We start from the raw sequence: 13,456 nt of genomic DNA on the forward strand, positions 1-13,456 counted from the left end.
GTTATATGAGGAGGCTGGAGGAGGCGGTACCTGATTTGCATAGGGCCCAGGGGATTGGTTTGACCAGGTATGTCATTCAAGCAGCCCACGAAAAACTAGCCTTCCTACCCTAGCCTTTTAATATGCAAACGCAGGCGCCATGATGTTCTACACACATGGGTGTGTGTAGGGGCAGCCATGTTGCCAGGCACATGTGGGGAAAAGAAGAAGAGGCGGGAGTCTCCATGTTTGGGTGGACCCAGTTTCTAATGGCCTGTATTTGCATATCAAAGCTTGCCTGCCCAGCTCTAAGAGCCAGGGCTTTTCTGCTAGACAAGAAACATTTATGGAGCTGCTTTAAAAGAAAAAAAAAATCTTCCCAAGCACCTCTTTTCCTCTCTATCTACGTAAAATAATTTCTTAATAACTCCTATAACAACAACAAACATTATGAGCCCAATTAATAGATACAATAACTGAGGTACAGAGATGTTGATTGCGTTGTCCACAGTCACGCAGCTTGTAGGTGGTACTCGTGGGGTTAGAGCCAGGTCTGTCTGACCCAACAGTCTGCATGTTTATGCACTTGGCTATAACACCTGAACAAATGCATGTTCAGGTGTGCCCAGCATGACCCATCTGACATCTGAGTTGGGTGTTCACTGTGGTATAGAACAGCTCTGAAATTGACTCCCAGAGTGTTATACCCCTTGGACCCAAGGCCTGCTAGGCCAGATGCCCCCCACCCCACCCCTTCTGCAGACGTATCTCCCCCTACCCTAAAGACCCTGCACAGTCCCCTCCCTCCTCTTTTTTACATAGTGACGATGCTCAAGCCCTGTGCTGCAGCCCTGCCAAAAAATGACACCTCTTTCGTTGAATAATTAAAAGCAGGAACTACCCACTCTATAAAAGGAAGTGAATGAGTAAGAAAGTCAAAGGCGGTCTAGATGCACAGAAGGTGCAAGCCAGAGCTCAGGCAGAACTTCCAGAGTGCATCTGGGATCTGCATTTGCCACTGGTTGCAGATCAGGCGGACGAGGAGCCGGGAAGGCAGAGCCATGTGGCTGCCCCCTGCTCTGCTCCTTCTCAGCCTCTCAGGTGAGTGGGGCTGGGGCCTTGGGCGCTTGGTATGACAGGGGCAGGGCAGGAGGCAGAGGGCATTTGTCCTTCCACATCCAGGGAAATGAGAGGTGGCTTTGTGAAGTCATTCGACAAAGGTGCACTGGGGACTGACATCGTGTGCTTCGGGGCCTGAGGACATCAAGAAAAAAGAGGAGGAGAACTGGCCATTAAAGAAGACTCCAGGCTTGAGGCCGTGGCTCACACCTATAATCATAACACTTTGGGAGGCCAAGGTGGGAGGATTGCTTGAGTCCAGGTGTTTAAGACCAGTTTGGGCAACATGGTGAGACCTCGTCTCTACAGAAAATGAACAAAAATTAGCTGGGCATGGTGACAAGTGCCTGTAGTCCCAGCTACTTGGGAGGCTGAAGCTGGAGGATCCTTTGAGCTCAGGTATTCAATTCTGCAGAGTTATGATCGCACCACTGCACTCCAGCCTGGGTGATACAGCGGGACCTTGTCTCAAAAAAAAAAATAAAGTAAAAAGACTCCAGATGGCTTAGTGGATGAGACATACACATAAAGAATGAGCAATTGCAGGACACAATAAGGCATTGGTGGAGGTGTGTGCGGAGGATGAAGCAGTTCTCTCTGGTGACTAGAGAAAGACTCACAAAGCTGTGCACTTGATGTGCCTTGTAGAAGGAAGGTCAGTCTCTGGAGCAGAGCTGAGAGGAGAACACTCTAGAGAGTTGGGTGTGCGTGTGTGTGTGTGTGTGTGTGTGTGTGTGTGTGTGTGTGTTGGGGGACCTGTGCAGAGAGATGGAGGCTTAGAAAGAATGGTGGATTCACGCAGAGGGAGCTGTCAGTGTGCAGGATGTCTTGGAGGTGGCGAGTTGGATATGAGGTTGGAAACACAAAAGACAAGATTATGAAGGCCATCCACGCCAGGCTCAGGAGCTGAGACTTTCAAAGAAAAAACTTCTCAAGAACCCAAGTGGAAAGTGGGAAGGGCTAGATGATCTTCTCCTTGGTGGACACCTAGAGGGCATTAGGGGACAATCTAGAATTTTACGCAGGGTGTGCAATGTGTGTGGGCCACACAGTTTTCTCCTGGTGCCTAGGGACTGACCATCTGGCACAGATAGAGCAGTCCACAGAGGGACAACAGGAAACAGCATGGCTGGGGAGTTCTGAGACCCCACTCCAGTCCTGGCTGGACTTCAACCCTTCAGCCCGTTCAACGGGGCTCTGCTCCAAGCTGATGGCTGCCCTGTCATTTCCATCTCTATCGTTCCTCATACCAACTCTTGACAACATATAGAAGCCTGATTAATAGTTCCAGCCATCATATTCTGTGGTTAGAGAAACCCCCAAATATTTTTTTAAATGGGACTAATTACATCGTGAGCCCTTTACAGTTTGAATGACTGAAGCTGGGATCGATGACGCTTTGTTCAATGCAGCAGCATCTCTTTTCTGCTGTTAGTGATTGCTGACAAATCCAATTTATGTTTTTGGGTATTTTGTTTTTGTTTTTGTTTTTTGTTTTTGAGACGGAGTTTCACTCTGTCACCCAGGTTGGAGTGCAGTGGTGCAACCTTGGCTCACTGCAACCTCCGCCTCCCAGGTTCAAGTGATTCTTCTGCCTCAGCCTCCTGAGAAGCTGGGATTAAGGCACCTGCCACCATGCCTGGCTAATTTTTGTAATTTTAGTAGAGACAGGATTTCACTATGTTGGTGAGGTTGGTCTTGAACTCCTGACCTCAGGTGATCCACCCACCTTGGCCTCCCAAAGTGCGGGAATACAGGCATGAGCCACCGTGCCCGGCCCCGAAAAGATTTTTAGATGCTCAGGGCAAGTGCAGCTGATGAGCAGGAGGAGACAGTCTCAGTACCCAACTCAGGCAGCAGTATGGAGAGGAAAGCAGAGGGAGCTGTCAGTGTGCAGGACATCTTGGGGGTGGCGAGTTGGATATGAGGTTGGAAACACAAAAGACAAGATTATGAAGGCCATAATCCTCAGGAGAGGAGAGTTGGGGAGGATGCTGCTGAGGCTGGGAAGACCTCTCCAGATGCCACTGCCATGATCCAGGCACAGATGAAGTTCTGACCTGTTGATGAGCTGTCACTGACAGAGCAAACCCCAAATGTCTGGTGTTGGACATACATCCAAGTCTTCTTTTAAATTTAAAAATAAATAATTTTTTGAAGACAGTGTCTCACTCTGCCACCCAGGCTGAAGTGCAGTGGTGGGCGATTATAACTCACTGCAGCCTTGAAGTCTCAGGCTCAGGCGATCCTCCCACCTCAGCCCCCCAAGCAGCGGGGACCACGGGCATGCACCACCACTCCTGGCTAATCTTTTGCCTTTGCAGATGCAGGGTTTCACCATGTTGCCCAGGTTAGTCTGGAACTCCTGGGCTCAAGCGATCCTCCTGCCTCAGCCTCCCACAGCTTTGGAATTACAGGCATGAGCCACCTTGCCCAGCCTACACACATCCGAGTCCTATTACCACCTTCAAAGTAGAGCGTAGCATGACTGTCTTATGAATAAGGAAGTGAGACTTGCAGAGGTTAAGCAACTCTGCCAGGGTTTCCCAACTAGTTCAGTGTCAAGTCTTTCTGCATCAAAGCTCACACTCTCTCTGATGTCATGCTGTCCTTGTGGCCTGCGATGGCAGAGACTGAAAGAAGAAAAGAAAAACCTGAGGAGCATCTCTAGGATAGAGCTGACTAAACTGGCTACCAATCAGCTCGGGGGCTGAAGGAGAGGACAGCATGAAAGAAGATGCCAAGCTCTTCCTGAAGGCTGGGTGGTGGAGCTGCTGGTTTGAAGAGAATCAAGTTGGTTCTGCTGATTGAATGCCATGTTAATTTCCAGTGGCTGCTGTAACAAATTAACATGAAGTCTATGGCTTAGAACTGCACAATTTCATCATCTCATTGATGCTTCTGAAGACCAGAGCCTGGCGTGGTCTTACTGGTTAAAATTGAGGTACAAGTAGGGTTGGGTTTCTTTAGAGCAGTGGTCCCCAACCTTTTTGGCACCAGGATCCGGTTTTGTGGAAGACAATTTTTCCACAGCAGGAGTGGGGTGAGGATGCTTTGGGATGATTCAAACGCATTACACTTATCGTATACTTTATATTACTATTATATTGTAATATATAATGAAATGATTGATTATACACTGCACCATAATGTAGAATCAGTGGGAGCCCTAAGCTTGTTTACCTGCAACTAGATGATCCCATCTGGGGGTGATGGGAGACAGTGACACATCATCAGGCATTAGATTCTCATAAAGTGTGTGCAATCTTGATCCCTCACACACGAAGTTCACAATAGGGTTCTCACTTCTACGAGAATCTAATGCCGCCGCTGATCTGATGGGAGGCGGAGATCAGGTGGTAGTTTGAACAACGGGGAGTGGCTGTAAATACAGATGAAGCTTCGCTTGCTTGCCCACCGCTCACCTCCTGCTGTAAGGTCCGGTTCCTAACAGGCCATGGGCTGTTACTAGTCTGTTGTCCTGGGGTTGGGAACACCTATTCTAGGGGAGAATCTGTTTCCCTGCATTTTCCAGCTTCTAGAAGCCATCTGCTTTCCTTGGCCGGTGGCCTCTTCTTCCACTTCAAAGCCAGCAACAGACCATCTTCCAATCGGACTCTCCCTCAACCCTCTTTCACTTAGAATATCCATGGAGATTATTCGGGATACTCTTCCTGTCTCAAGGTCCTTAACTTCATCACATCAGCAGAGTCCCTCTGGCCATGTCAGGGGACATATTCGCAGGTTCTGTGTATGAGGATGCCAACAGCTATGGGGGACATTATTCTACCAACCGCAAATGCAAAGTTCAAGAAAACTAACACAGCTTCAAGGAGAAGGCCCAAGCTGTGAGGAGGCGGCATCTGCCTGGGGAAATAGACCTGGCTCTTCCCACCCTGCAGAGACCCCTGGCCTGGGCCTGAAGCTCTGAGGCCAAGAGACAGTCAAGAGAGGCTTCCCCTGTGATTCTCTGCCCGTTTATCCACTTCTGCGTGATCAAGAAACCCGTGTCATTGCCAAGGAAAGAGCCTATCTACACACAGCCTAACTGGAGTCAATCAGTGGAGGCACGGACTGCCATTTGATTATGCTCACCTCTAACCTGTTCAGCTTTCACCAGGCCTTTGTTACTCTTGCCACATCCAATTGCTCCACTAGAAAAAAATACTGAAGGAGAGTGTTCAGGGTGGGAGAGGAAGTGCATTCAGTTCTGCAACGAAGGAATCTGGGGTGGAGACATCCAGCATGTCTTTGTAAATGGTGGGCTAGCTAAGGGGAGTCTGAGCTGCAAATATGGATTTGGGAATCATCAGGAAACAGGTAATCATTAAAGCCATGGAAATGGAGAGACTCCCTCCATGGAGGCTTGTCAGGTGAGACAAGATGAAGGCTGGAGAGGGAACCCTGGGTACCCCCGCAGTGTGCTGGGGCTGGCTTGGGACATCTTTTCCCAGCTCTGTGTCCAGTGACATCACATGGATTACCTGACATCTGCCACCGTGGGAGTATTTACACTACGGAATTTGGCAAATATTAAAACCAGATTTTTTTTCTTTTTCTTTTTCTAGACAAGAGTCTCACTCTGTTGCCTAGGCTGGAGTGCAGTGGTGCGATCTCAGCTCACTGCAACCTCCGCCTCCCGGGTTCAAGCAATTCTCATGCTTCAGTCTCCCGCATAGCTGAGACTACAGGTGACTGCCACCACGCCCAGCTAATTTTTGTATTTTTAGTAAAGACTGGGTTTCACCAGGTTGGCCATGCAGGTCTTGAACTCCTGACCTCAGGTGATCTGCCCACCTTGGCTTCCCAAAGTGCTGGGATTACAAGTGTGAGCCACCGTGCCCAGCTCCTTAACCAGAGATTTTTTCCCCCAGAGGGCTGGTTGTTAAATATTTGGCTCCGATGAAAACAGCATTGAGAGGACAAGGAAAGAAGGTGGTAGGAGACCATGGTGTCACATGCTAAGCAGGTCTAGAAGCTGGTGGGGGACTGGACTGAGAGGGAGATGGGGATGAGGAATCGGGTGTGCTAGAGACACACTCGGGACTCTTAAACACCAAACTGGCTCAGGCAACAGGAGCTGTATTTTAGGATTCTGTTTTTCAGGCTGTTTCTCCATCCAAGGCCCAGAGTCCGTGAGAGCCCCAGAACAGGGGTTCGTGCTGGTGCAATGAGCTGTATCTTGGGATTCTGTTTTCCAGGCTGTTTCTCCATCCAAGGCCCAGAGTCCGTGAAAGCCCTAGAGCAGGGGTCCCTGACGGTGCAGTGCCACTATAAGCAAGGATGGGAGACCAACATCAAGTGGTGGTGCCGAGGGGCGCGCTGGGATACATGCAAGATCCTTACTCGAACCACAGGGTCGGAGCAAGGAGAGAAGAGTGACCGTGTGTCCATCAAGGACAATCAGAAAGACCGCATGTTCACTGTGACCATGGAGGGGCTCAGGCGAGATGACGCAGACGTTTACTGGTGTGGGATTGAAAGAACAGGACCTGACCTTGGGACTCGAGTGAAAGTGATCATTGACCCAGGTAAGAACTTTCTCATCTACACAAGGAGGCCCTGGAGCTCAGGGCTGGGAAAGTCAGTGCTCTTACCTGCTCCCCCCCAAGGCTGAAAGGGAATGATGGTGAGCCTAAGAGAGAGAGAGAGACAGACAGACAGACAGACAGGCAGACAAACTGACTGGGAAGGAGGTGACAGACACTAAGGGAGAGTGGTAGCCAGCATCGCTCTGCTATCTCAGTCCCTGAGGTCTCTCCAAGGAATCCAGGTGGGGCTTGGGATGGGGGTGGGAATGGGGACCTCAGCTTTGGTGACTGGTGGCCCAGCCCTGCTCATGACATGGCAGAGAGGGAACCTAGAGCTGCCCAGGGGGTCCTAGTAGTGAGTCTCACTAACTGCACCAACCCAGAGTAGCTCTGGGTGTCTTACAATACCCTCCTCTTAGGTCCCCAGCCACCTGCTCTGCTACTTTATCTGGCTGTGTAAGATGAGCATGGGGTAAGAAAGCCCCAGGGAGGTGCATGGGTGACAGTGGACGCTTTAAAGCAAAAGGATGGCTTCCATCACGGGCAACATCAGGGACCACTCTGGGTGCCCTGGCTTCTCCTCCATGCCTTGGACTCCACTGACAGACTCTGGGGTTGTCCTGCTGCTGTTGCTGGAGTCTGGGAAGCAGCCCCCAACCCCCACTTCCACCCACACACCCCTACTCAGTACTTCGTCAGCTCAGTGTCCACTCGGGTCCATTTGGTGGTGATGTGGAAATAGACAATGCCGGCTTTAGAACAAGCCTGTGTACTGTTGGGGTTGGGACCAAAGAGGCACATGGACACAGTGGCTGCAGCTGAGTAAAGAGGAGTCCAGAAAGGGTCAAGCAAGACTTCCCCCGGGCTGCCAAGTAGGGGAAACCCAGAATATCTATGGGGGTGGAGAGGGGATTGAGCAAGACATGCAGGCGGTACAAAGAGACAAAAAACAGTGGCCAGTGTGGAGCTTTAGGGAGAGAGATGTTCCGGAGTCTTGGGTGGGGGATCTACAGGGGTACCAGCCTGTAAGACGATCAGGGGCTCCATAGGAACTGTTGTGATTGGAATTACCTGCAGCTCAGAGAGGAGCCCACCTAGTGTGGCCAAAGCCTGGGCCTTTTTTGTTTTGTTTTGTTTTGTTTGTTTTTTGAGACAGGGTTTCACTCTGTAGCCCAGGCTGGAGTGCAGCGGGGGAACTTGACTCACTGCAGCCTCGACCTCCTGGGCTCAATCGATCCTTCCACTTCAGCTTCCCGAGTAGCTGGGACTACAGGGGCACATGACCACGCCTGGTTCATTTTGTATTTTTTGTAGAGATGGGATTTCACCATGTTGCCCAGGCTGGTTTCAAACTCCTGGCCTCAAGCAATCTGCCTCCCATGGTCTTCCAAAGTGCTGGGATTACAGGCGTGAACCACCGTGCCTGGACAGCCTGGGACCTTTGAGAAGAATTTGCTGGGGCCGAGGACTGAAATAAAAGATCACTGTTGGGTCATGGATACTCAGTGCTGGGCTGGGCTCAGGGCCCCCCCGACCAGACTGCCCCCAACAAATTGCCTATATAGTTGCTCCTAAAAATGTTCCGTTTCTCATAGTCGATGTTCTCTAGTTAACTGGAGTGTGCCCTTTTCTTCATGAGCCTTCTGGAGTCCCCTTTCCCTTTTTCTGGACTACCCGAATTTCTGGACAGCCCATTTCCAGAATCTTCTCTCCTTAAGCCCTGCTCAGGCACCACTCCAGTGGAAAAGACCAGAAATTTATTTCCCCATCCAATAGTCCCACTTGCAGGATAGGTGGAAAGAAAGTATGAAAAAACCTCTCTCTCCCAGAATAAACTACAGTGCTTACTCCTATTTAATTTTTAATTTTTCTTGCCACATCTGAACATGATGAGGAAAAATGTCTGTGTGTTGAGATTGAAGTGACTCAGTAGAAGCATGAGGGGCTGTAGCAGGAGAGAAAAATCCTCCTACTCCAGGGAAAAGGGTCTTCTGGTGAGGGCTGGCAGGGTCGCGTGGCTTTGTGACCCATGCACGAGCTCCCAACTGTGCTAATAACCCATGGCTGACTTTGCCTGTGTCTAGAGGGAGCGGCTTCCACAACAGCAAGCTCACCTACCGACAGCAATATGGGAGTGTTCATCGGCTCCCACAAGAGGTGAGTCATGTGGTTCTTTCTCCTGCCCCTACCTGGGGTCCCTCCTAAGGGGAAGCCAAGCCTGGGAACTCCTGCCTGTCACCAAATGCCAGCACCTGTTCTAGCCAGAGTCAAGGCCCCAAGCCCACCCTCCATCTCTCTCCTGCCCCCATCACTGCAATCCACCATCTCCCCACTCTAGCTCTCACCAGAAAACCGCTCTGCAGAACTCTTCTCAGTGAGCATCGTTCTCCCAGTCAATCGGTCAACCTTGCGTTGGTGGCCTCATGGGTGCCAGGGGGAGATAAGATACCACCCTCTGTGGTGCAAGACATCAAGGGACACAGAGCAGGAAGGGTGATTTACCAGCCTGGAGCTAGCATTAGCAGGAACAGAGGCAGGAAACACAACCTGCATTTGGTGACCTCTGGTGCTTCTGTTGAGCTGAGGTGTACTTTGGGCAAAGAGGGTCCCAGAAGGTGATGTTAGAAAGGAAGACGGGCCCCATGCAAAACCAGCCAAGGTGACTGTTGGAGGACCCCTTGAGGTTGAACCAAGGAGGAGGTTTACAGGGATCTTCAGAGTGGGGCTGCCCGGCCCAGGGTCACAGGCTTTGGCTGGTGGCTCACAGGGTCAGGGGATGGGAGTGACATGGCCTGGGGATGCCCAGGGCTCTGACCACTGCATCATCTTCCCCAGGAACCACTACATGCTCCTGGTATTTGTGAAGGTGCCCATCTTGCTCATCTTGGTCACTGCCATCCTCTGGTTGAAGGGGTCTCAGAGGGTCCCTGAGGAGCCAGGGGAACAGCCTATCTACATGAACTTCTCCAAACTTCTGACTAAAGACATGGCTACTTAGAGAGATGGATCTGCAGAGCCTTCCTGCCCTGGCCACGTTTCCAGAAGAGACTCGGGCTGTGGAAGGAACATCTACGAGTCCTCGGGATGCAGTGACTGAGATAGGGGCCCTGGGCCTCTGCCCTGGCCTTGGAGCTGGTGGGCACCTCCCTGTTCTGCACAGCTCAGGAACTTAGCCGGGTCCTCTCCTGAGCCACCATCACCTCCTGGGGTTCCAGCACCTGTTCTCTTGGTCAGGAGCTGTAGAGATGGAGCTCGAGCACTGGATGACTCTGTCCCCACTGCTGGAATAACTCAGGCACAGAGCATGGGACCAAAGTACAGAAAGAGGTTGGGGGAGACCCCCCAGCCCTAGACTTCTATCATTCCGGAGACCAACTCAACACCGTCTTTGCCTGAGAACCTGATATATCCGTTTTTTTAAATTTTTTTTTTTCTAGCCAAGTTGGGTTTTAATGACTTATGTTCATAGGAAACCTCTCTGATCCCACACACAAAGAGGGTGATTCTGGGATGAGTTCCTGGTTCTAGGGCATGAGGGGCTGGATGGACCCTGTCCCCAGGGAGGACATGGCTCTGAGTCCACAGGGCTGAGGAGGCAATGGGAACCTCCCTGGCCCAGCCCGGTGCTTGGCCTCCCCCTCCCACCTCTTCCTCCTCCTAGATCCCCAAGCTCCCTGCCTATTCCCCCACCTCCGAGGGGCTGCAGCTTGGGAGCCTCCTCAGCATGACAGCTTGGGTCTCCTCCCCAAAAGAGCCTGTCAGGCCTCAAGAACCACCTCCAGGTGCGGAGGGCAGTAATGAAAACCATCGCAGGAAATGGCACCCTCCCTTTTCAGTGGTGTTGAAATCATGTTACTAATGAAAACTGTCCTAGGGAAGTGGTTCTGTCTCCTCACAGGCTTCACCCACGGCGATGAGGCCCTTGAATGTGGTCACTTTGTGCTGTATGGTTGAGGGACCCTCACACCAAAGGGACCTTCCCATGTGAGACGTGCTCCCGCCCCCACCTGCCCACAAGCAAACACACCACACATGTTCAGCATGTTGCCCTTTGAACACCCATGAGGACGCCTCCAACCTGCTCTTGGTTCTAATAGGGAGTACTGACTGTCAGCAGTGGATAAAGGAGAGGGGACCCTCTGGTCCCTAGCATGGCACCCAGAGCCTCCCCTCTTCTTGTCCTTCAGCCAAAGAGAAACTTTCTCTGACTTTGAACTGAATTTAGGTCTCTGGCCAATGATGGGCCTGAAAATTCCATAATGGCCAAAGAGGAGAGTTCGAGCCCGGCTAAGATCCCCTGAGTCATTCTGTGAGGGACCAAGATCCACAGTCCACCAGCCCCAGGGCCCTGCCTCCTGGAATGCTTTCCTGGATCCAGCCTCCCAAAGATCCGACCAGACCCAGGGAGGGTGGCACCGCTCCGCGGGAGGGAAAGCCAAAGCATGGTGCTTCGCCAGCTGGACTCAGGGGCGCGGGGACATTGGCGCTTGTCAACGTGATGTCATTCTTTTCCCACCATTTCTTCCTGTTGATATTCAATGAATCCCTCAATCTCTCTGGAGCTAGTGTGGCTGGGTTGTTATTCTCGTGGCTCTGTTAAGGAGAATCCACTGGAGTAAAGTAGGCATCTATTGTCTGTCTGCCCAACTACCACCCACCATGCACGCCCTTACACCACCACCCCTTGTACACATCTCTAGGAAATACCCCTTGGGGTTCCAACACAAGCTGACAAGCAAGGCTTGCCTAATACGCCCATTCTCTGGGGTAGGGAGAAAGACGGAAGTCAATAAATGAGTCACTAGTGCTGGCATTGCATTTTCCAGCAAATATGTTTCAGTTGGGAGCTTGGAGCCAAAGCCGTCATGCCCTTAAATAGCCACAGACCATGAGGATTTGGCATATGCTGATTTTCACACTTAATGGAACCAAAAGTTAGTGAGGCCGGGCGTGGTGGCTCCCGTCTGTAATCCCAGACCTTTGGGAGGCTGAGGCAGGTGGATCACCTGAGGTCAGGAGTTCAAGGCCAGCCTGGCCAACATGGCGAAACTGCTGTCTCTACTAAAAATACAGCAATTAGCTGGGTGTGGTGGTGTACACCTGTAGCCCCAGCTCCTCAGGAGCCTGAGGCAGGAGGATCACTTGAACCCGGGAAGTGGAGGTTGCAGTGAGCCGAGATCGTGCCATTGCACTTCAGCCTGGGCGACAGAGGACAGAGCGAAACTCTGTCTCAAAAAAAAAAAAGTTAGTGGGCAGGTGTGGATCTTGCTCTTTTAAGAAAAAAGCACAGCTTTTCCTTCCCCATGAGGCCCTTCCCACAGGCCTTTACTTCTGAACAACTGCATAGCCACAGAGGAAGTTCAGAGCCGAGGGCAGCTGGCTAGGGGCAGTAAAGAGATAGCAGCGGGAAGGGCCCTCACCAGAGAGGCAGACATGGGTTCCTTCTTCTTCCCCTTTTTAAAAATTGTGGTAAAAAATGAACAAACAAAAAACACCTAACATGAAATCTGCCCTCTTAACAAACTCTTAGGTGTGCAGTAAAATATGATTGATTATATGCACATTGTTGTACAGCAGAGTTCTAGAACTTTCTCACCTTGCATGACTAAATCATGCCCATTGAGTAGCAACTCCCCCTCCCACTCCTCCACCAGCCCCCGGCTGCCACTATTTTACTTTTTGCTTCTATGAGTGTGACTAGTTTAGTTACCTCATGTAACCAGAACCATGCAGCCTTTAACCTGTGACTGTCTTATTTTAGTTAGCATAATGTCCTCAAGATGCATCCATGTTGTTGAACACGGCAGGATTTCCTTCTTTGTTAAGGCTGAATAAAATTATATTCCATTGTAAGATAAAGAATACGTGGCACATATACATAATGGAATACTGTTTAGATGTAAGAAAGAACAAAATTCGACTGGGCGCGGTGGCTCACGCCTGTAATCCCAGCACTTTGGGAGGCCGAGGCAGGCGGATCACGAGGTCAAGAGATCAAGACCATCCTGGCCAACATGGTGAAACCCCGTCTCTACTAAAAATGCAAAAATTAGCTGGGCCTGTTAGTGTGCGCCTGTAGTCCCAGCTACTCAGGAGGCTGAGGCAGGAGAATCGCTTGAACCCGGGAGGTGGAGGTTGCAGTGAGCCAAGATCGTGCCACTGCACTCCAGCCTGGCGACAGAGCAAGACTCCGTTTAAAAAAAAAAAAGAACAAAATTCTATCGTTTGTGGCAACATGGATGAGCTTGGAGGACGTTATGTGAATGAAATAAGTCAGGCCCAGAAAGAGAAATACTGCATGTTCTCAAGTTGATCTCAAGACATAGAGAATAGAACAGTGGTTATTAGAGGTGGGGCAGTGTGTTGGGGGTTAGGGGATAGCCAGAGATTTGTTAACAGATACAAAAGTACAGCTGGATAGGCGGAATAAATCCTCGTGTGCTATAGCACTAGGGGATGTCTATAATTGTCAACAACTTATTGTATATTTTCAAATAGCTAGAAGAGTAGATTTTGAATGTTTCCAACACAAAAGTGAGGTGATGGATATGCTGATTACCCTTATTTGATCATTACACATTATATACATGTATCAAAATATCACAATGTGCCCCATAAATGTCCGATCATGTGTCAATTAAAAATAGTAATAATTTTTAAAAGAAAATAAATACAAGAAAAAACTGTGTTCTCAGCCTACTTTCAAGCACATTATAAAATATTTTTTTCTCATCCCCCACTAAAATATTATTCCATTGTGTATTAGCCTGTTTTCACACTGCTGATAAACACATACCCAAGACTGGGCAATTTACAAAAGAAAGAGG

General features: G+C 50.2%; 1 protein-coding gene across 1 annotated transcript; it reads left to right on the forward strand.

The window, feature by feature from the left end:
• The first annotated feature begins 657 nt into the window (after positions 1–657).
• Positions 658–13,246, forward strand: CD300LB (CD300 molecule like family member b). The gene is made up of 4 exons (XM_004041058.5): positions 658–1,080; positions 6,300–6,629; positions 8,714–8,786; positions 9,465–13,246. Exons 1-4 carry the CDS (start codon positions 930–932, stop codon positions 9,625–9,627), a joined length of 717 nt encoding a protein of 238 aa, XP_004041106.1. The 5' UTR covers positions 658–929; the 3' UTR covers positions 9,628–13,246.
• Positions 13,247–13,456: the final 210 nt, after the last annotated feature.

Source organism: Gorilla gorilla, chromosome 4, assembly GCF_029281585.2.
Source record: "Gorilla gorilla gorilla isolate KB3781 chromosome 4, NHGRI_mGorGor1-v2.1_pri, whole genome shotgun sequence".
Taxonomy (NCBI): Eukaryota; Metazoa; Chordata; class Mammalia; order Primates; family Hominidae; genus Gorilla; species Gorilla gorilla.

Excerpts from the sequence above, each read along its gene's own strand:
- CD300LB (XM_004041058.5), top strand. The coding sequence starts at position 930 with ATGCACAGAAGGTGCAAGCCAGAGCTCAGGCAGAACTTCCAGAGTGCA. Across the intron at positions 6,630-8,713 it reads GAAAGTGATCATTGACCCAG|AGGGAGCGGCTTCCACAACA; the intron begins GTAAGAACTTTC and ends GCCTGTGTCTAG. Across the intron at positions 8,787-9,464 it reads TTCATCGGCTCCCACAAGAG|GAACCACTACATGCTCCTGG; the intron begins GTGAGTCATGTG and ends CATCTTCCCCAG.